We start from the raw sequence: 22468 nt of genomic DNA, 5'->3' as shown, positions 1-22468 counted from the left end.
AACCCAAGAGTTGTATCAAATCCAAAAAAAAATAAAAATAAAAATAAAATAAATACATGATTCAGAGTCATGCAGATGAATGCTCAAATGCATAGCCTGTAAAAATCCATAAAAAGACCATAAGAGGTTTACACAGATAAACAAGTAGTGGTGAACCAGCTAGACATTGTGATAGTAGATAGCAAGCAGTAGTGGTAATAGATGTAGCAGTCCAAAGTAATGGAAACATCCAAATTAAAGAATATGAAAAGTTGGAAAAGTACCAGGGTCTGAATAAGCAAACAGAAAGAATGTGGAAGGTTAACACCAAGGTTGTTGTGATGGGGGCACTTAGAGCTGTGAGGCCTAAGCTGGAAGAGTGGCTCCAACAGATCCCAGGAATGACATCAATCTCCGTCCAGAAAAGAACAATTCTAGGAACAGGAAAAATACTGCATTGCACCCTCAAACAGCCAGGTTTGAACATAAAAGGTGCACTAACAGGAACAAACAAGACAACTTAACATCAATGACTGACAAATGGTCTCCAAACACAAAAGGCTCATACAGAACACAACATTATATAACACAGAGTTAGTGTGGAGAATGAGGTGAGATGACACCACCTGAGAGGGGCGTGGCAACAAATCAACAAAAGCCACATGCAACGTCACCACTGCTTGATGAAGGCTACTGGCGTGGTGGGTGGATAGGGGTTGGGCACCATCCCAGTACTCCCCACCAAGCAGAACTATGTGGCAGTGTCAAATCAAAGGGGGAGGTGTGTTGGGATGCAGTGGGCACAGCACCCACCAGGCCTGGGACATGAAGAGCACCGCACCACTGGAGCCTGGGGTATGGAGAACATTTTGCCATATTAGGTCACCTGGCGGAGGATAGTAGAATTCCTCACATCCCCAGTGAGCATCAGAGAACCATCCATCCTTCCTGGGAGAACTCCGGAACTTCTTTGCCCACAAAGAGAGCTCTGGCGCAGAACGATTCTTCAGTAAGCTCCAGGGAACACCGCAGTATGTGTAATTAGAGTACCACACATAAACAAAAGCCTTGTGCAACGTCACCACTGCCTGACAGAGGCTACTGTCGGGGTGAGCACCATCACACATTTTTATCATGACATTTGATAAGTAAAGATAAACTTATTTGCCTTATTTATATAAGGTTAAGGTTACATAAGGTAAAGGTGTCATTTCATTACACCTTTACATTTTCACTGTTGTTTACATTTTCACTTATTTGTTTCCAGAAAATTATTAACCTTGGGGGCCTAATTCTGTTGTTTAATTTATAATGGTTTGATTATATTTGCTTATAAGCAAGTGTGTGTGTGTGTGTGTGTGTGAGTGTGGGTGGGTGGGTCGGTGTGTTTATGTGTGCATTCATTAAAATAGTTTGGATGAGGGAGAAAAAATGGGAGGGTGTGTGCTGTAGATTCAGGGATCCTTGAAGCATGCACTGAATACCACAGTTAGTGCCTCTGTTTTGCCATTACTACTTCATAGGTGCTTGGAGACACATTAAGGAGCTCATTTTCCTACTATCTGACAGGTTTGTAAATTTCAAATCTTCAATTTCCTGTTATATGTCCCTGAAGAACGTTACTTTCATATATTTCAGTATTTATGTATATACACTTTGTTACAGTTAATATTTTCAACACAAAGTTGATATGCTTTTCAATATACCCTAAATATCAGGGTACATTATATTTGTTTAAAATTCAATTTTTCAATTTCAATGTTCATAGAATTATTTTCCTTAAAATGTTTCATTAGAAGACTGAGGAATGACAAAGGAAATATTTCCTTAGAAAACTGCTTGAGCTGATTAGGTACATTTCTTAAACCATGCAGAGTTCTGAACTGTTAGGAAGCACCTCTGAGAAAAAACTCTTATATGAGAATATACTGTCAATATATTTATTGGAACTGTATATGTCTGCAACAAAGCTATAATACTAGGGTCTATATGTTTGCACTTTGATTTCCCTTAGTAAATATCAACAAAGATAACTTTCCCTTTGAAATTTGCTCACTTACTCCCTGTATATAAAACACAAAACATTTTCTTGTAAAAAAAAAAAAAAAATTAAATAGGGAGTGAAGATAAAGGTTCAGAATGATTTTAGTGCAGGAGAGAAATGCCTAAACATGTCTGACACTGGCACTAAACATTTGGGTTCCTTTGCTTGTTGTTTGAGGAGGTGGTAAAGAGTGCCAAAATGGACTTCAGGGTGAGCTTGCTGCTTCTGCTTCTGACTGTGGTCATCGTGTCCAGCCAGAAGAAACGCCCTGCTAAAGAGGAATGGAATTACCGAGATGGTTGTAAGTTTATTTCCTAAAAACTAGATATTATTCACTGAAGCATAACAATTTAATGCCTTTATTTTTGTACTCTTCCAATGCATTCGTACTCAGAATGGTTTATTTAGTTTCTAATAAAACAGAGGGTTGTTAAGCGCTTCCACTCTGGTTCCCCAGCTGAGAAAGTGAGCATGCGAGGTGTGGCCAACTTGACTCAGGTTCTGGATGACTGGAGGTTTGATATCCTGAACCAGATGAGGAGCCTCTTGCAGAAGGACCACCAGTCGTTGCTGCCTGACTACTCCAGGTACTGTTACAGGGGCTTTCCTTCAGCTGATGATGCTCAAGTTTCCAATTCGAGTGTTTCATCAGTAAGTGGAGAATAAATATTCTTTGTTAATCATGTGTAGGAAATACAGCGGGGACAGTAAATTGCTAGTTTGGGGTATGCGGGAATACCATGATCCCATGTTCCTGGGTTTATTTCAGAGCAGACCATCTCATTATGTTAGGAAAAAAAGCTGGAAATTGTGCAGACTCTTACATATTCAATCAGCAACTTCCTGGCTCCCTATGGTTTGGCCTCTGGTCATGACCCTATTCCTCAGACTACACTGCCAACAATCACAAACCCACTAGTGGATACATCCAGGCGTCGCCTGTATTCGCCCTCATCCATCTGTGTGTGCATGTCTGTGTGTGTGTGTGTGTGTGTGTGTGTGTGTGTGTTGGGGGGGGGGGGCGGTTATGCACTATTCAGGATTCAGCCTCTTTCAGAAGCTTTGGACGATTTGTACAAAGAGTTCAATGCTCTGAAGTCTCACCTTGGCGAGCTCACAGAGAAGTTTGGGCCAATCGAGACCTTCATTGATGAACTGAAGAAAGAGAAAACCACAGGTGCTATGTCCACCACCCCGGTGCGCAGGAGAATCATCAAGAAGAAAGACCCTAGCTCATGAAAGCTTTGCACTTTCCAACCTTCCCCAACAGAGCTAGTAATCTCCCCAAAGCCAGAGACAACAACCCTCCACCCCCCAATATACCATGATATATATGTTTTCTTTTCTTCCTGTAGAGCCTATTACTCTTTTTAGCATCTTGTTTCTGCATGTTGCTGGGAAACAAGTAATAAACAATTTGCTGACTAAGGTACCCCTTCTGTGGTTCGGGTAGCATGCGAAAACAGCAATTAGGGAATGTGGGAGTCTGCGCTAAAAGCTATTATGAAGTCATTTACCTAATAGCTGTAGGTAGGTTATATTTCAATTGGCACACTTGTACTACATCAGCTCATCTGATTATAGCTGACAGCAATTATAGAAGTTAAGAATTATATATTTCTTGGATATACTTTTGGTTACATACAAAAGCATTGCAATCTAAGAATATTATATGCCCAAATTAACCTAGCATATTTCTAATGTGAGCAAATGTATTTGGAACCTTATTGTACATTTATATCTGTTTAGTAAGCATGATATTGTGATTCTTTCCTTTGGCTCATAACTGCAGTCTTGTATAAGCTAAAAATAAATTCTGTCATTTTAATGCCTTACTTGTGAGTGATATCTTGCAAATAGACATTTACCTAATAGAAATGTGTCAAAGACATTTATCTGCATGAAATAGGAGAGATGAGAGTGCCTTTCCTTTTGTAGAATTTTTATGCCTCATTATGAAAGATTTTCATTTTCATTCGCAGAGTCTTTGTATGAGTCCTTTCACAATATACTGAGATTTGTGCCTCAGAAGTAAGTGTAGCACATCTCCTCAACCACCAGAGGGAAATCTAAACTTATGGCTTCAAAGAAATACAGCCGTTCCAAATAAACAAGGGTCATGGCCAACACATCCTGAACCAGAGGTGCAATGTTGAGTTGATAGATTTGTTGGCTATTGCATTATCCCAAACCATCACCAAAAACTTATCCTTATCTTTTACATGATATTAGAAAACCTGTGATAACTGGCAGACAGTCCTGAGCCATATTGTCACAAAAATCCTTTGTCCATGGAGCACATCTGATATCTGATATCTGATACCTGATATCTGATACCACATTGAAAGGTCCTACAAGACTGTTTTAAACTGAATCTGTTTCTGGGGTGATTTAAATCCAGGTCAGATGTATTCTCCCTAGTATAGGAATGATGCGTGTAAACATCAGCAGATGGCTCTCAGTGGTAAATGAATCATAGGAAACCCATCATAGCAGATCAGTTTTGAGACTTTGGAGAAAATCAGCAGTTCTACATTTTATCAGTCAATAAATGTTTGGTTCTTCTTTGACATAAACATTAATGTTACCTGCCCAACAGTCTGTCCAAGCAATCCCTTGTCAAGATGAATAGGCTTAACCATAAGCAAATAGTGCAGTACGACAGTGAACAATGCCTGCTACCACTTCACACAAACAGACGTTTCTGCTCATTGTTTAATTCGATCAGAGTGCTGAAACCAAATGTTCTGTTACTCTGTGGCATCATGGCGAGGGGGTGGGATGGAGAAAGGAGTGATGTCGTTCCCTCCTCGCTCCTGTTGAGCTCTGGTTGGTGACTATAAGCTATCCAGGTCCACGCCAACGCTGAGCTGTACAACTGAGGTAGAGGTATTTAAAAAGTGAGAATTAACTGAAAATGAATTCATTGTCATGTCTGCTGGCTTCTTTGGAAAATTGGATGGCTTGACCCAAGCATTATTAGCCAATTGTTAGATATAAAGCAAGTCTCCAGAAAGACCTTGAATGGGTTTTGTGTTATTGTAACTTAGCCTCAGGCTGTACTCTAGTAGATGGTGACTTTTGATAAAGAAAAAAAGGGACCTGACTAGCTCTGATACGAATTAAAACCATAACCATATGATTATTAACATGAAACCCTCACCACAGAGATGCCACTTGTTCCATTGAAAAAACAAAGGAAAATGCAATTGTCCACTTGCAGACATGCAAAGTATCTGACATTCCTCAGGATATGCTCATACTGTTACAGGGCTGAATCCATGAATGGAATAACATTGCCCGTGGCCAGTGGATACTGGCAATCCTTCACAATTTCAAGGAACTAAATGTCACTTAATTTCCAACAGATACAAATAACCTTCAGTACTAAGAAATAAGTCATTCCTCATAGCTCCTGGCCTCATAACACAGACAGGGTTACAGCCTATTTCAAGAGACACTTCTCATATAATTACTTTAACATGAGATAATCTATCATTGCCTGCTGCCAGAGTAAGTGTTTCTTTCATAGATGTCCTAACGTTACTTGGTCCCCATTGGGGTCACCCCTATAAATCGGAGCAAACACATCGCACAAAAAGATTGACAATCTTTAATTGAGTCTTGACTGGGTCTTGATAAAAGTGCACATCTTGATTGAAGATTTAACAACCTTCGGAAGTCCAAGAATTTAATCTAAGGATATTGGAGGTCTTAGAACTGCCGAGGCCGCCAACAAGATACAATCTAAAGAATTATGTGAACTAATTTTGGAGGATAAGCCTGTAAAATCACAAACTGACATTGACCTTGATCTACAAAAAATTCAAACCAGGAATATTACATTTGAATAATATAAATCCACTTGGCTGTAGGGCATTATTTTGTAGACTCCAAAATCTGTATATTTCAATATTTGGATATGTGGATTATTCATTGGTCCAGTACATTCAAACTGTGTTTCAGTGGCGCTTCTTGGCTATCTGGGACAGGCTTTAAAAGGAGACGTCATTTCATTGATCAGATGTGAAGGAAGAAAAGACTGCAGGCAAAAACATATTGCACTTCAGAACACAGATAAGTAAATAGATTGTATGCATCAATGGTTTATTTTCATGAGCAACAAAATAACTCAAGTGAACTGGCACTACTTTCATCTCACTATATAATTACCTGTTTATGATTATGTTGTAATATCATGCACAAAGTGAATTCTAATATTTAATCCACAACATTTAAAATTGAGCTCATCTATTATTAACGAGCTATGTAATTTCAAGCACATTCATTTAATAAAATGTAATTAATTTGCATAGATTTATTCCAATGGGGAAGAGATTAATGCAAATTGATTTAGCTGAGAAGATAGCTCTCGTCCATATAATTGCTCATGTACTATCACTTGTAAGCAAATTTTAAGAAAAAGCAATTAAACCTACTTGGAGCAATGAATTATTCACAGACTCTGCATTCACACTGGATTTTGTTTCAATATTTTGGATCAACTAAAAAATAATTTAAACTGGATGTGCATGTCATACATATGAATACATAAATATAACTCTGGGGGTTATAAAGTTTATTAGAAGATATTCAGCAGAATATCAGATGCCCATTAAATTGTTCAGAAAAACTGCTGGACTGAATACAATAGTAGTCAAAGACAGGATGGTGCATCATGCCTTAGAGAGGGAACTGCATGATTATATAACTCCTACTAAACAGAGTAAAGTGAAAGTTTCTCTCCAAATTGACAAGGCCTATTTTCCAGGAGCCAAATGTTCCAGTAGCTTGAAAAGCATGACCAATCATGTGCTTTAAAGATAAACATAGTAAACAATGCTGGCAGTTTCAAAATCGTGTACCGGCCCCCTCTGTGGCTAGGAGGATTGGGTTTAACCCACAATTTTTGATTACAGCACACAGTAGGGTACATACACACACACACACACACACACACACACACACACACACACACACACACACACACACGCACGCACACACACACACAAACCAAACTGTGTCTCAATCAGCTGTGCCAGGGATTAATCAAATAAAAGGGAGATAGAAAAAAGATTAGGTAGACAGTCCCACTGATCACAGCTCTCCATTTCAAGAATGTCTGTACAGTGTTGTCCAAAGATTACCGCCATTTGACATGATGCTGATGGATGGCAGGTTAGGTGTCATGTGCATTAACAGAAACAACTGAGATTGAGATGGGTGGGAAACAGCCTCACTTAGTAGACCCTCTCTGGTCTTCTGATATCAAAGGCAAGAGGCAGCATGAGAGAGACTTCCCTATCCACATCCATGTGGTTTAAGCATGCATACAGTGTGCAGGACTCTCCTTTCCTATGACAAATATAATGATTATTAGCACTCACTATCTGGACCTTTCACCATCTGGAGTTTTAAATGACTACATCAGGTCACGGCCAAGGACAGTCTCAAACGGTGGCAGGCTTGGTGAGACTCTGACTGAGTTTTCTCTTCTTCTGAGCCTCTTGACTTTACATTTCAGCATAAGTGACACACACCTTTACAAAAAGCTTGAAGAAATGCCAGATGACAGAGAAGTGCTGGCAGGGAGGCTCTCGTCAGGGAAGTGGGACAGTATCGCCAGAGTCTTGGCACTGCATGCCGGGCTTAAAATACCCCACCTCCACTGTGTATGTATGCTTACTTACTCACATGGCAATGCGAAGCACTAACAGCACTTGCATAACTACCGATACTGAGTTAATGGTCACTGGCATCCAGCAAGGCTTTCAGGGTTAATTCAGCACTGGTGATTGTACTGTGCATTTACACTGGCTTATGTAATATCAGATACTAGTTTTTTTTGTTTTCTTCAGTTTGATAGCCACTTCAAAATCATCATGACATTTATCCACCAGCTTTCAGCACTTTGAATGTGCATCAAATCCAGTCGTCCAATAACTAGGATGTCCATGCCATGCTGTGTAAGAGTAGCATGGTCACACCAAGGCATCCGTCTACTGTACAGCCGCTCCTGCGAACTCAACATGAGCGCTGATGAAGGGCCAGAGATCTGGCCTCACGCTTTACCATTTTTAACCAGGGACACTTTGTCTGGCGTGGATACTGCCACGAGAACCGTGGGCTGCAGAGCCTGCTCTCCACCATTCCGCAGTATTCCCGACGCCCCTTCACGGGCTCATCGGGGAACATTGCCTCCCCCAAGGCGCAGGGAGGCGGCTCAGCACCCACCGTGTCACTCCGGCACCGCACCGCACTCCGTTCCACACTGATGGAAACTTGTCTGCCACGAGAGATGGCGGATCTATTATCAAAAATACGACCAAGCCACCTTCCTCCACTTTGGAAATAAAGTTGTTTTTTTTCTCCTCCCTCTCTGTCCTGAATTTTTTCTGCTGATGCATGAGAACCATTCTATACGATGGCGCAGAGATCTTTCAGCAGTTAAAATGAGCTGTCATGATTGACAGGTGCGCTAGGTCACCATGACAAGGGTTGGCTGGGCGGGCTAAAATTCCATCAGGTTTCTGGATAGCACCATTGAATAAAAAGAGGTGGCACATTTTATATGGTGGACCAATTCCATTTGCTGTTTTAGCCACACGTGAAATGAGTTTTAGGGAAACAAACTGAACCTATGCAAGATGCTCTTGGCTGCTGGCTCCTGAGAAGAAAAGCATGATCAACTGCATTCTCATACATCTGATTATTAAGATCACAAGAGGAAAACATTAATGATGTTTTGGGAATCTGCTATAAATCTGCTACAGAACTACTAAATTTCACTCTCTACATACTCTTTAGTATTCGTAATGAGCTTTAAAAGGGTAGACATGAGGGAGGGATTGAATGTGCCTTTTCTGCCAGTGCAAAATGCAGTCATCAATCACCTTATTGGTACAATATCAAAGTTGTTGGTTCTTAGCAGACTGGGGGAGAGAAAGAAATTTATAGATAAAAATGACATAAACATCAAGACTGGGCTCCTTTTTATGTTGGATTTGCAATATGACAATGCAGTAGTCAATCTGTATTTTCCCACTTTCTAAAGGCTGAGTGTAATGGAAATGTAATTACACTGACGCAGGTTGCAAGGCACCGCTAGGTCTTTACAATCTTATGGTCCCCTGACCAAACCGTTGTATGGATACTGCTGAGATCAATAAATGCCATTCTGGATGTCAATAATGGGGAGTCAGTCATGGCCATAGTGAATTTGATTTATCAGCCTCGCTGTACAACACACCAAAGGAGAGATGAGGTGATGTTATCTGTAATGGTGCCGAAGTTTTTTAGAGTTAGTTTCTGTCAATCTTACTTTTCAGAGTTTTACACCACTTCAAAGCTTGCCTACTAAGGCTTGCATACGAGAAAGAGAGAGTAAGAGAGAGAGAGAGTAAATGAAATGGAACAAGTAAATTAATTAAATAAAACATCAAGTGATGCATTAGAAGCCAGTGGTGTTTATAGACAGGTTGGTCCTGAGCTACCTTGTAACCCTACCTCAGAACCTCGAGGCCCAGCACAACTCTTTGTTACCTCATCCTCCCCCTTCTGGCAGTGGTCTTCTGCCTCTGACCTTTATCCCAGGAAAAAAAATGTAAATAACACCCATTGCAGTAGCTCACAATCGAACCCCATCACCAAGGCGCCCTGTGCGGGCTGATGGCAGGGATTTATGGTTCTGTCACTGTGAGGATGCCTGACTGTGCTCCTTGCTGTGGTTTTTATTGCCATGGAGTCAGGCACCCACCCTCCCATTTGTGGGGACGCGCTGGCAGCAGCCGTAATCACACCCACGTCCGGATAGGCAGCCGATCCCTGTGCAACGGCCTCATGGAGCCCGGCAGAGCCGTTGTCCCGTGGACAGGACCCGGGGGCGAGCGAATGAGACGCTGTCAGGCACAAAGCCAGCAGGCTCTCTGGGAACTGGGGATCACAACGAGATGCAGTTGCCTGCAGACTGCGTGAGAGGAAGCACTTGCAGCCTGAGCAGTGACAACAGGAGGCTCAGAAACTCCTCTGAGACGCTCTTCTAAGCCTAGAGTTTAAGGGGAGCTCATTCTGAGTCAGACATGTGACTCCATGAACCCAAGCTACACAACTGCAGAGTCATGTCATGTGGTGTAATCCCCATGCTTCGAAATCAAATAGCAAACTTGCGATAGTGGTATCAAGAATTTAAGTATATCAGGAAATCTTACGTAGGTAAAGGAATTTTTTTTTTTGTTCATACTCAGGCTACAACCAACATTAAATGCATGTTAATGGTACAACAGGAAAGGATTTTTAGATTTTTATAGAAATACATAAAACAGAATTCAGAGATTTTTTTTTTTCTGCGGTTTGCCATGGGGATGCTTAAGGAGCTCAATCAACAGGTCTCGTGTGATTCCCCGCAGGGCTTGGAGGAGGCTGAAAATAGCATCTGACTCAGTGAAGGACTCCTGCCCTGCCCTTGCCGAAGGACACCGGTCCATCAGTGGGCACCCCCTCGTGGTGGAGCAGACGCCCAGCACTGCAGGACAGTGCCCCTCCCCCGCCCCCCACATTCCGGCCATGGAAGTGGAGCAGAGTCCTCTGCAACAAGCCAGAGAGAAGGTCACCCACCTCCTCCCACCTCCACTCAGGACTGTTTTAGCACCTCCACCCTTTCTTGCCAAATTCCCCAGCTGCTGTGCGGCGCAGTAGGGAAGCTGGAGCCTGGGAGCAGGCCGCTTCGCCTTTTCGCCCTCCTCTGGCCTCTTTACGTACACCGCGGCTAAGGCCAATTAAATACTGGTGAGAGTGTAGGGGCAGCGGATGTGGACTCAGCTCTGGCATGGAAGCGCATGGGGGGATTTAATCAAGGGAAACTCTTAGTTCTCGGAATTGTGCCTGAGTGAAATGGCAAGAACAATGTGTTCAGAAAGGGCTACTGGTTCCTTCAGGAAGCATGCCAAGCCTCAGCCAGCACTGGCAAATGCATTCTAACAATATTCAAAGCAGCTGCCCATCACCTAAAGTCCTAATGCATTAACTCCGTGTAATTGTTATGGGGATTGGGTGCCTTACTCTTCCCATTACACTGTGTCCGGGCAGGCCCTTTGGGCCCCCTTAACTTGAACTGATTAAATTTGTTCATAGCCAGTTGAGGTAAAATCACATTAAAGATAACTTGACCTTTTGATTAATAAAGGTGGTTGCCAATTACACTTCCAAATTACAAATTATAGTATAACTAAAACCATTAATTACAGTGTGATATACTGAATGGCAATGTATTAATACTGGAGTATCCATTTATGCAGAATAAATGCATAAGTACAGAGTATGGGCAGAGTAACATTGTAACACTGGGAAAATGCTTTTGGGCCTATATGAGTGTTAGCATGCACCATGAGTGGTAATGTACTGAAGCACTGCAACAACTTGACTTATTACAGTCAGAGCAACACTACACTAGGTGTGGTAGACCCCTTCTCCCAATCACCCCCCAAGCCCCCCACCCCTGCTGTACCATCTCTAGCCACTCTATCCAGAACACATGCTTTTGAAGCAGGGGTATGAGGGTACACAGGAGGCCGGCTCACTTCCTGAGGAGATTCCGGTCCATGGGTGTGTGCTCATCCGCACTTCCATTTCATAGCCTGCGGGGCCATCTGCTCCACCTATGCGCAGCACTTGTGACCCCATGACCTCACCTAACTCTCGCTCTATGGATCTGGCGCTGCCATCGGCGACAGCTGGCAAGTGTACGGAATAGCTCCTGCACGCTCCGAATGAAACCTCGTGTGTTTTTTTACAAGGCTCCCGTGCCACAATTTAAGATGGTTGTCTTGCTGGAGTCTGACCGGTCTCTGGTTCTGGGATGGCCACTCTCCAACCGAGTCAATCAAGCAGGTGGTTAATATTGAGAGCCGGCATGGTGACCATGGTGTGTGGAATCCATCAGGAGGCTGCCAGGTGGTAGGTGTCACACTCTGCCACCTGCAACTCTCCACCAACCAGATGCTACCTGCCGAGGGGACCCTAAGAGGAGTATGTATGCATGCGCATATGTGTGTGCATACATGTGTGTGCATGCATGTGCGTGTGTGTGTGTGTGTGTGTGTGTGTGTGTGTGTGTAGGCATGCATGTGTGAGTGCGGTGCGTCTACAGATATGTGTTTGTCCATAATTACATTCTCTGCGATATAATCTCCCCTGAATGACACACGCTAGGTGTTGATGTCAGCTTTGCCAGAGTCAAGGTGAGTGTTTCATTAAGTTTCAGTGCCAATAGTCAGAGCTGAGTCACCTGTTCCTCTATCTGCTATGAGAGTAATCTGAACATGACTGGCTTGTGTTAGGGAAATTGCACAGCAAAGTTGTCCTGCTATCCTGAATACTAAGAACAAAGCAACATAGCAACAGGAATTGCTGCTGTCGTTCAAACCTCAACTCACTATATATATATATATAAAGAAAGAAGTAGTTGTATCTGTGTGCAGAATGACAGGGGGAATTCAAGCAGTGCACAGTCAAAGTAAAATCCACCAAATATCTAAACAAGCAAATTGAACAATCTGTCAGCCATCTTTGCAGCAGCTCTTTCAAATCAAGCAGGAGAGATTTCATGGCGCTGAGCTCCCCCTCAGATAGTCTGGCCCCGTTTATCCAGGCTCTCAGCAGAAGAGCTCTCATCTACAACTGGATGCCTCTTTTTATATATCATTTTGCCCAGTTATTGGGCTAAAGGCAGCCCGAGCTCACTCTCACTCTAACAAGTTTGAAAAAATGGGCCCCTGTCCAGCTTTCTCTGGCTCTGTGGCATCTGCTCACAGCCCCTTAGCTCCTGGAGCAAAACCGAAAGTCGGATGTCATGGCGATGGGCAGAGGTGATGAGCAAGAGCCGCGCCACAGGCTTTGAACTGGCCCGTCACCCAGACGGCCCCGGCCTGTGCAAACATCTGTTCCTCGCTTTAGATCTCTTCTAAGCCAAGAGGGCACATGTGCTGGACTCTTGATAAGTTGCCGTGGTCTGCACAGGGTCGAACATGTGCAGTGGAGGGGGGGTGTGTGTGTGTGTGCTTCATTTATGTGTCAGCGAGGCTTAGTTTCACGTAGCAATTACAAGTGAAAAAAGCAGACGAAGAGCAGAACAAACCTGTCCTCTTATTTGCATGCAAAGTATTCATTCCACTAGTTATACATAGTGCATTAAATTTGGGTGCAGGATCTCCATTCATTAAAAGGGCTGCCAGCCCTTTAGCAGAGTGGCCAATATGACTTCTTGTGTCAGTGCCATTATTCTGCATAACTTAGTTACAGAATTTATACAAAAGCTTTAATCTCATTACCATATGATCTTCATTTGGGATTGCACCAGCGGACCCTCCTGCACCGCTAGACTGGCTTAACAGATTTCTCTTTCCACAGCGGTCCCAGGAACAAATCATTGCAGCTGGCCTATCGGTTTGTGACAAAGCAAAACTTGAAAAAAGAGATTTTTCATGCAACAGCAATGCAAATGAACAGCAAACACAGTGTGCAGTGCACATGTTTGCAGCTTCCGTAAGCCTACTCTGGGCCTGGAGGACCTGTGACACCAGCTCTCCGGCAAGCTGACTAGGACTTTAATCAGGAACCACTGTGATTTGCACAACATCCTTTTTAAAAGTGCTGTAGATGTAGGGCAGTTAAGAAAAGATGTGTGTGAGATTAGAGTGGGAGGGGAAGCAGCCTAGGCTCAGGTAACTTAGGGGGCTCAAATCCCTTAAGCGGCAGAGCAGCACATGGTGCCAGAACACAGCCGCTTTATTGAACGGGAGGATTAGTGTTCACACACTCGCCGAAGCGAAAACAAAAGAGAAAGGAAAAGAAGACATGAGCCTCAATATTACATGACATCAAAAATAATAACCTCATCTGCAATGAAAAAATTAATTTCATATAACTATGGTGAGAGGTTAGAGTAGTCTCAGATGACAAAGACAGAGGAAGGAGGGGTCACTGCTAACACCAACCTGGGAATAACATGAGAAAAGCAGTAGGAGCAAAGAACATTTCTGCATTTGCTTAAAATAGAGCACTGGCACATGGGACAGGGGGATTCGACTCTCAACCATGGAGGTAGAAGTGAACCTGCCATCTACTTTATTACAAACATGTATCATATGCTCATACCTGCTGGTCACTTTTTTAGGTCCAACTTTGGTGTGGCTGAAGGTGTTCCAGTGGTTTGAGTGAGTTAGGCACAGTAGTGTTGCTTGAGTTTTGAAAGTTACTGCTGAGTAGAGAGTGGTGTGACACCAAAACATACCCAGCTAATAGGACACCTTTGTTGAGAAACTGACCATTGATGGAGGTTGGTGGAGGTTGGAGGTTGACCATTGATGGAGGTTGGAGGATGGTAATGCTACACTTTTAGGATTAAAGCTAAATATAAAACTATAAAATTTAGTTCAAATACACATAATTTTAAATCACAAACACTAATGTTATATTGAACAAATTCACAGTTTTTGAGCATCCCAGAGACAATCTTTAAGAACAGAAATTCTGTACAGAGCAGATTAATAACTGGAATGGCTGCAGATCTAATTAAAGCTGCAACACCATGGTTCCACTGCAAGGATAAAGTTGAGGTCAATTCAAAAGCATCCCTTAGTGGTTAAGGTACTTGTCTAGTAATCAGAAGGTTGCCAGTTCAAGCCCCACCACTTTCAACTTGCCACTGTTGTGCCCCTAAGCAATAACCATAACCCTCAATTGCTCAAGTTGTATTCAGTCATAATAAGTCGCTCTGGATAAAAGTGTCAGCTAAATATCATAAATGTAAGTATTCTATGCTCCTCTCGCAACTAAAGAGGTCCTTGAAATTTAGACATCTGCCCCAACAATAGAAGCGAAATGCGTATGGAGAATACAAGAAAAGGGAGGTGAGTTTACTGATTTAGAATGCCAAAAGGCCGAAAATGGACTGGGTCACATTCAAGCTGTTTTGCAGCAATGGAAAAAACACAGACAAAGGACAGGGTAAAAGAGGGCATTCTGTGTTGATTTGATTGTGTCTTCTGACTCACATGATTGAGTATGAGCACATTAAAGATTAAATCAAGAATTTAATCAACTTGATTGATATAACAAATGTAACCTTGATTAAATATCATTGAAATTTCTGTAGTGTTTTTATTGTAGTTTGTTTGCCAGTATGTAAACACTGTTTTAAGGACCATTTCTCAATGCCTGAATTTAAAGCGATTTCATGTTTAATGTTGTCATGGAAAAAGAATATACAAAAAAAGGAAAGCAAACACAAGTTTCAAACTAAGGCTTTGAATAGATCAAAGGGCAACTGAAAACCCATGTACAATCGAAAAGGAAAGAAACCCAAAGTAACATCAATAGCTGATGCAGTGGTTAAAATGAAATTGGCTTTAAAGGAAAGACATAAAGACATAATGACACACAGGTGGCACAGCAAATAAGGTGGAAACACACACCACCTCAGCAGAGCATGGCACAAAAACCAAAACAGAACACATGTGGAACAAAAGACATAACAGACTGAAGATATAACACACAAAAGACATAACACACCAAAGACATAACACACAAAAGACGTAATACACCAAACATTACATACCAAAGACATAACACACCAAAGACATAACACACAAAAGACATAATACATCAAACATTACATACCAAAGACATAACACACCAAAGACATAATACACCAAACATTACATACCAGACATAACACACCAAAGACATAACACACTAAAGACATTTCACACCAAAGACATAACACACAAACGACATAACACACCAAAGACATTTCACACCAAAGATATAATACACCAAACATTACATACCAAAGACATAACACACCAAAGACATTTCACACCAAAGATATAATACATCAAACATTACATACCAAAGACATAACACACCAAAGACATAACACACAAAAGACATAATACAGCAAACATTACATACCAGACATAACACACCAAAGACATAACACACTAAAGACATAACACACTAAAGACATTTCACACCAAAGACATAACACACAAACGACATAACACATGAAAGACATTTCACACCAAAGACATAATACACCAAACATTACATACCAAAGACATAACACACCAAAGACATAACATAGAAAAGACATAATACATCAAACATTACATACCAAAGACATAACACACCAAAGACATAACACACAAAAGACATAATACATCAAACATTACATACCAAAGACATAACACACAAAAGACATAATACATCAAACATTACATACCAAAGACATAACACACCAAAGACATAATACACCAAACATTACATACCAGACATAACACACCAAAGACATAACACACTAAAGACATTTCACACCAAAGACATAACACACAAGCGACATAACACACCAAAGACATTTCACACCAAAGATATATATTACACCAAACATTACATTCCAAGACATAACACACCAAAGACATAATACATCAAACATTACATACCAAAGACATAACACGCTAAAGACATTTCACACCAAAGACATAACACACAAATGACATAACACACAAAAGACATAACCCACCAAAGCGGAGGCCACTGGCAAGGGAGAACTGTCACAAATGCAGTGAATATACTTTTGATATAGAATCCAAAATGTCAAGTGTATGGGTGTGTGTTTGTGGGTGTGTGTGTGTGTGGAACAGGGAGGGGTACTGGTCTGACCTCCATAGAGCTATTGACAACTCATCAGTTTAACACAATAACGGGACCATTTCATGAAACTGTCAAATAGAATGTAATTGGCTCGATTCTCACTGGGAGAAAAAGACCAAAATGAAATGACAAGATACAAAATACAAATGTGGCTATTTAATGTTTCTTTTAACTTCTACTAAAGACTTTATAATTAGAAGTTTCTAATATGTAGACACTGAGCTAACATATTAAGACCTGTCCTTAACCTTATGGATTATGGGAAATTGGGGTCAGTATCTCATAAGTTTCTTTCATAAACCTTTTAATAAGATATTTTAGCAGCATGATAGTTGAGCATCCAGTGTGACATGTTCTTAGGTCCTCACTCACTAAGGCATCTCCAGCTTAAAAATAATTAACGACATAGTGCATTCGAATAGATTATTGATTTCCTTAAAATTACATTCCTTTTTTTGTGAGGAAAAAAAAACTGTGTCTGAGTCACACCCTGATAGACTCCCTCTAAAATGACCCTAATCTAAGAGCCATGTCAAAAACTTGTCTGGCCTATCCACATGGGACTCTCACTCAATTACAGGTGGAGTTATCGTACAGCGGCAGCCTGTTCTGCGTTGTGCTGATGAGAAGAGTTGAAGAACTCACCACCATCCCTTAGCCCCCAGGGATTCTCTCATCAGCCCATCTTGCAGCCTTTAAATGTGTTCTTTTTTTTCCATACAGTTTCCGGAAGTTTCTTCTCCTGGTATCAGCGCGATATAAGGTTCCCACATAAGATCAAGCCATCAACTTCCAGCATAAAAAAGACATGCAGAAGTGTGTTCCATTGCCACGGTGATGTGCCACGGTGTATTCGCAGGCTCAACTCAATATAGTGATGAAAAAGACTCTAAAAGGTTACGTGTCCAGCAATGCTGCTGGCAAAATACACTGTTGGATTAAATTGTCTGAGCAGGTCTTACGAGCCTCTAGTGGCAGATGAGTTAGATTTCTTAAGTATGCTGTTAATCATTGCTGCCAGAGTCTCGGATTCACAGATCTTTTCTACCTGTTTAGCAGGCCTACTGCCACGTCCACGCCTGTCCTTCTATCTTCATACCTTCATCCATATCTTCATACCTTTATACATTACACACTAAATAAAGTGTGTAATGATTTGTATATCAAATACCGATTTCTCCAGAGTACAACAAAAGCGCTTTGAGAAGATGATATACTGTATACAAATTTTAGAATTGAGGGTTTGTGGAGATGCGCATTAAAGATTAAATATTGATTCTCAGCCTGGCTTTGGTGTGTGATGCTTCCAAGTCGTGCCGGGTCACTCTGGGACAGCCAGAGATGCACGCCTTTTCTCCTTCACATGTGAGACGGATAGGTGCATCCGGGTGTACCCAACAACCATCCATCAGTCTTTTACAGTCCCACTCTCTGCCAAGCCAGGAGAGAGACACCACTCAGCATTCTGGGTGAGGCATCGGAAGGGTCATAAAGATTTCTGTTTCGAAAGTCTTGTCCAGGCCAGGAGAGACTTTATTTGGGATTGATAAGAGAGAAAGATGCTAGCATGAGAAGAAGGACTTTATTAACGACTGTGTGAAGGCAAAGGAGCACTCCTTAAAACAGAAAGTGGAGAACATTCCAGTGGGACAGCCTTGCATGTCACTGACTAGTGTGCCTTTTTGAAACGAGAGAGGGGTTCAACTAACAAAATATCATCCCACCAGGGTTGAACAACTTAGAAATAAAGAACCCACATGAAAGCCACAGCAACAGTAAAGGAAGTGAACACAATCTCACTCCAACTCTCCTACTACTGTTGGATGAATAAAACATGGCTTACTGGAGCGAATGAAAGTCAAAGCGAACTGCCACTAGTCTAGGGCATAAAGCTGGTGAGGGGGATTTAATACATGATCCCAGGGTGGGATTTGGATTGATAGCCCAGGCACTTTCATTACAAAGTAAAATTTGAAAGTAATTGGCACATCTGTCTCTTTGAAAATGTCAGTTAGCTTTCTGAAGGTTTTTTTCTTCATAGTGGAGACACTGCAAGATGATAAAAATAATGGGGTACCTGTAGACCCAGCCCGAGATCAAATAATAGTAAATAATGAAACATGAACCAGGTGAATTTGTTTTGAAATATTTATGTGCATACAAGGCCTCAAAGGGGTTCTCATGTTTAAGTTAAAACAAAAAACTGCTTGCTTTTTTTTTTACTTGTTCCATTCACGTGTAGACACAAGTCACACCTGCGCCCATACCACGTAAACTAATACAGAATCAATGGAGAGAGTTCTCCAGTTCAAATATCTTGGGGTAAATCGTGGCAGATGATAATAAAGGTGACCAGGCACGATGGACAGATCTTTTCCTCACCACCATGCATCACCCCAAACTTTAAAAAAATCCCGGATTGGCTGCATCAATCAACGGGCGGTATTGTAATGGGCCTTGTTCGGCTGGCCGGAGAAGAGGAAGAGATTTACAGCAGCTCTCCTCCGACTGTCCGCTGGGCTGACGGATGTTTGTTCGTGCTGCTCCCCAACCCCTATTTCAGATACAAATATGAGCCCCTGGCAGGTCATTCTCTTATGCCGCGCCTGATACGAAGGGTCATAAAGTGTGGAGGCCTGGCTGGTTCTCTAAGAGCAGAGGCCATCATGCACACATGTGAGAGAGAGAGTGTGTGTGTGTGTGTGTGTGTGTGTGTGTGTATGTGTGTGTATGTGTATGTGTGTGTGTGTGTGTGTGTGTGTGTGTGTGTGTGTGTGTGTGTGTGTGTGTGTGTGTGTGTGTGGCCGAGGTTGTCGGTGGAAATGGAGCTGTAGAAAAGCTCCCTGTAGACCATCTACACTGTAGGAAAGGAAAATAAGGGAAATTAAATTACATGAGAGTTGCTTAAGCACCAGCTAAAGCATCATCACTGTCATTCAATTACTTACACGACATCTTATATCACGTGCTGATATGGATGAGCCATGTTTGTCTCCAAATAAAGACACACATCATGTACACATATCAGAGACACACATCAGCTAGACACATTAGCCATACAAATCAGCCATACAAATACACTCTTTAGCTATACACATTTTACACACATTAAGTACACAAATCAGTTACATATCAGATACTGCTCTCATTGAACCCAGCATGAAAAAGTAAACTAACAGCAAATTAGCTGGAAAACTGACATTACATGATTTAACCTGCATAATTAAACACTTAATAGCACATCTGTCCATCTTAATTCAGCCTATTAATAATAGTCGAGAAATGCAATATGCTTAAATGCTTAACCATAACCAATACATATTTACACAAACAGTTGTAAGCTAACTATTCTAAAATGCTGTCTCATAAAGGTTGTTCTCTACTGAGAGCAATGAGTTCCTGGTCCATCTGAGCAGACGCTGATAATATGACACAACTGCTTTATCCACTACATGGCAGCAATCCAAAAACATTTTTGACGAATGGAACGACATGAAGTAAGCAATCAGGCAAACTGTAGCAATCAGGGAAACAAAAAAAAGGCAGACAAGTGCCGGACTCAACCAGTGGAGCGAGTGTCTTCTTCGGGCACTCTGCGACTCCCACCAGGGCCGCATTTATTCCGAGCTTTGGACTACCAGAGAGAAACAGACACACACACACCCAGCTGTCAGCACTTTCCCTTCCACAGAGGTTATGAGAGGAGACAAGGTGGATGGTATAGTGTAGTGGGTAACAACGTTGCCGTCCCTATTCAATCTCCCATTTGGGCAAGTGTACCATGCTCTTACCAATCAGGGTCCTTGGACAGGACTCTCAACACGACATTCAGCTACCTCTGGATCCCGACAGAACCTGTAATTTGCTATTGATAAGTGTATTTGTCAGATGCATAAACGTACATTTAAGCTGTTCCCAGAGCGCATTAGCTGCCATAGAGCCAAGCAGACATAGGTGATACTCATTGTCTTTTCTATTCTCTTTTGCTCTCCTCCATAGATGTTGGCCACTTGCCAGCTGGCATTCTTCTTCATCTCTTCTGGTAATGCTGAGATAATGGAAGTTTCTCTTCTTTTGACTACCTTTTACCACCTTTATATACTTCACATTAGTATCTTCACTGTGATAGTAAGTGACACACCTCACAGCAAACTCACTGTTAAATAAATATATACCATGCACATCTACATTGAGGGCAATGTAACTGCAATGTAGATATTAAGGTAACACTTTCAATTTTGCACAGTGTGAGGTTGCACTAATGCTTTCAATAAGCCGACTGCCTCGTTTGACCTGCTCTGCCTTATTTGTGTGACTTGTTTCAGCGAGTTAGAGAACCTTGAGGAAATGAAAGCAATCGGTCTCTTTAGACCATATGAGTAAACCCAACTTGTTGACTTTTATAGCAAACTGGAGGTCATGGTGGAGGTATCAAAACAGAGAGCGCATGTGACTCAGCAGCAGGATAACTGCTACGACACTGTCGTGAGATATTAACCTGACGTTTACATGGGACGCTGTTCTGGTGTCTGTTCTGCTTGTTACGCCATAGCTGACACAAAGTGCAGGCGATCGCAGTGTACTGCCCTAGACCTGCACAAACACCTGTACTGGAAAGCACTGATGCCCCGTGTTTGCCATCTCTGCCACCACGATGCTACAAAATATGACATTCAATTTGTCAATAGTAAAATACAGGATATGGCCCAAAAATACTGTAAAAATGCTGAAATGGATAGGCAAAGTCAAACAACTCTTCTTATCATTAACTCTGCAATACTGCATCACAATTTGCATAAATGTCATTAACTGGTCAAAATAACCGATTTCCCCAGATTCACACTTTCAGTGAAAATTGTATAGAGAATGACTACTGACCATGGAATTGATTTTAGATTACACTCACCATAAACCTTATTTTGTTTTCTATTTTCTAGAGTGTGTGGGACAGAAAGAGAGAAAGTTGTAGAAACAGAGAAAGAGAGAGAAACAGAGAGAGAGAGAGAGAGAGTTGGAGAAAGCAACAGGGACCATGGATGGATGGAGGGAAACACATTTGACAATGCCACAGTTAGTTTTGATTAAGCATACTACAACTCTGCTAACCATATTGATTTTTAGAAAAGGTCATACCTGTTGATATTTGGACTTTGCAGAATAATGTAAGCCCCTATCATATGCTGTTCAGGTTATCAAGCTTAGTATACAGTATGTGTGTGTGCGGGGAGGAGGGGGGGGTGCGTGTGTTTGTGTGTGTGTGTGTGAGAGAGAGAGAGAGAGAGAGAGAGAGAGAGAGAGAGAGAGTGAGAGACATAACAGTGACCTTGTGTCTCCTTCGTGTTCAATTTACCATACCTTATCAAGGTTGGCACCTACTTTCCTCCTGAGCAATATTCTGCAGGAACCAGGTATTTAAGGGCAAACCAAGGTACTTTGTTTTGAGAGGCAAACTGATTTTTAAAACTGAAATTCAGTAAAATAAAATCTATTTGCAGTGAAGTTCCATTCAGATTACTATTAATTTAGGTTACCAAAGTTTTGCAGTGTCTTGCTGCAGGATCTCAGTTAGAAGGATATAGGAGATATAGCATCATTGCAAGCAAACTACTTTTTAGACAGTTATGATATACCATTTGCTTTGTAGGACTCAAAAGCTTTATATCTTGCATTCACTTGTACATGCAGTTAAGACATTTTGAGAATCACTTCACCTGTCTTAATATTCCAAGAGGTTATGTA

At 41.7% G+C, this 22468-nt stretch overlaps 1 protein-coding gene across 2 annotated transcripts; it reads left to right on the top strand.

Moving 5' to 3' along the window:
- Nucleotides 1–1436: 1436 nt before the first annotated feature.
- Nucleotides 1437–3858, top strand: LOC113572836 (uncharacterized). Of its 2 annotated transcripts, none has more exons than XM_035530745.2 (4): nucleotides 1437–1548; nucleotides 2201–2324; nucleotides 2481–2610; nucleotides 3064–3858. In XM_035530745.2, the coding sequence occupies exons 2-4, from the start codon at nucleotides 2222–2224 to the stop codon at nucleotides 3260–3262; spliced, it is 432 nt and encodes a 143-aa protein (XP_035386638.1). In that variant the 5' UTR covers nucleotides 1437–1548; nucleotides 2201–2221; the 3' UTR covers nucleotides 3263–3858. The 2 variants fall into 2 exon arrangements, with proteins under 2 accessions (XP_035386638.1, XP_035386640.1); XM_035530747.2 differs by having other exon boundaries at nucleotides 1447–1548; nucleotides 2204–2324.
- The last annotated feature ends 18610 nt before the right edge of the window (nucleotides 3859–22468 follow it).

This window comes from Electrophorus electricus, chromosome 3, assembly GCF_041902795.1.
Source record: "Electrophorus electricus isolate QZ-2024a chromosome 3, ASM4190279v1, whole genome shotgun sequence".
In the NCBI taxonomy this organism is placed as follows: Eukaryota; Metazoa; Chordata; class Actinopteri; order Gymnotiformes; family Gymnotidae; genus Electrophorus; species Electrophorus electricus.
This window is presented reverse-complemented; position numbering and strand designations above follow the sequence as displayed.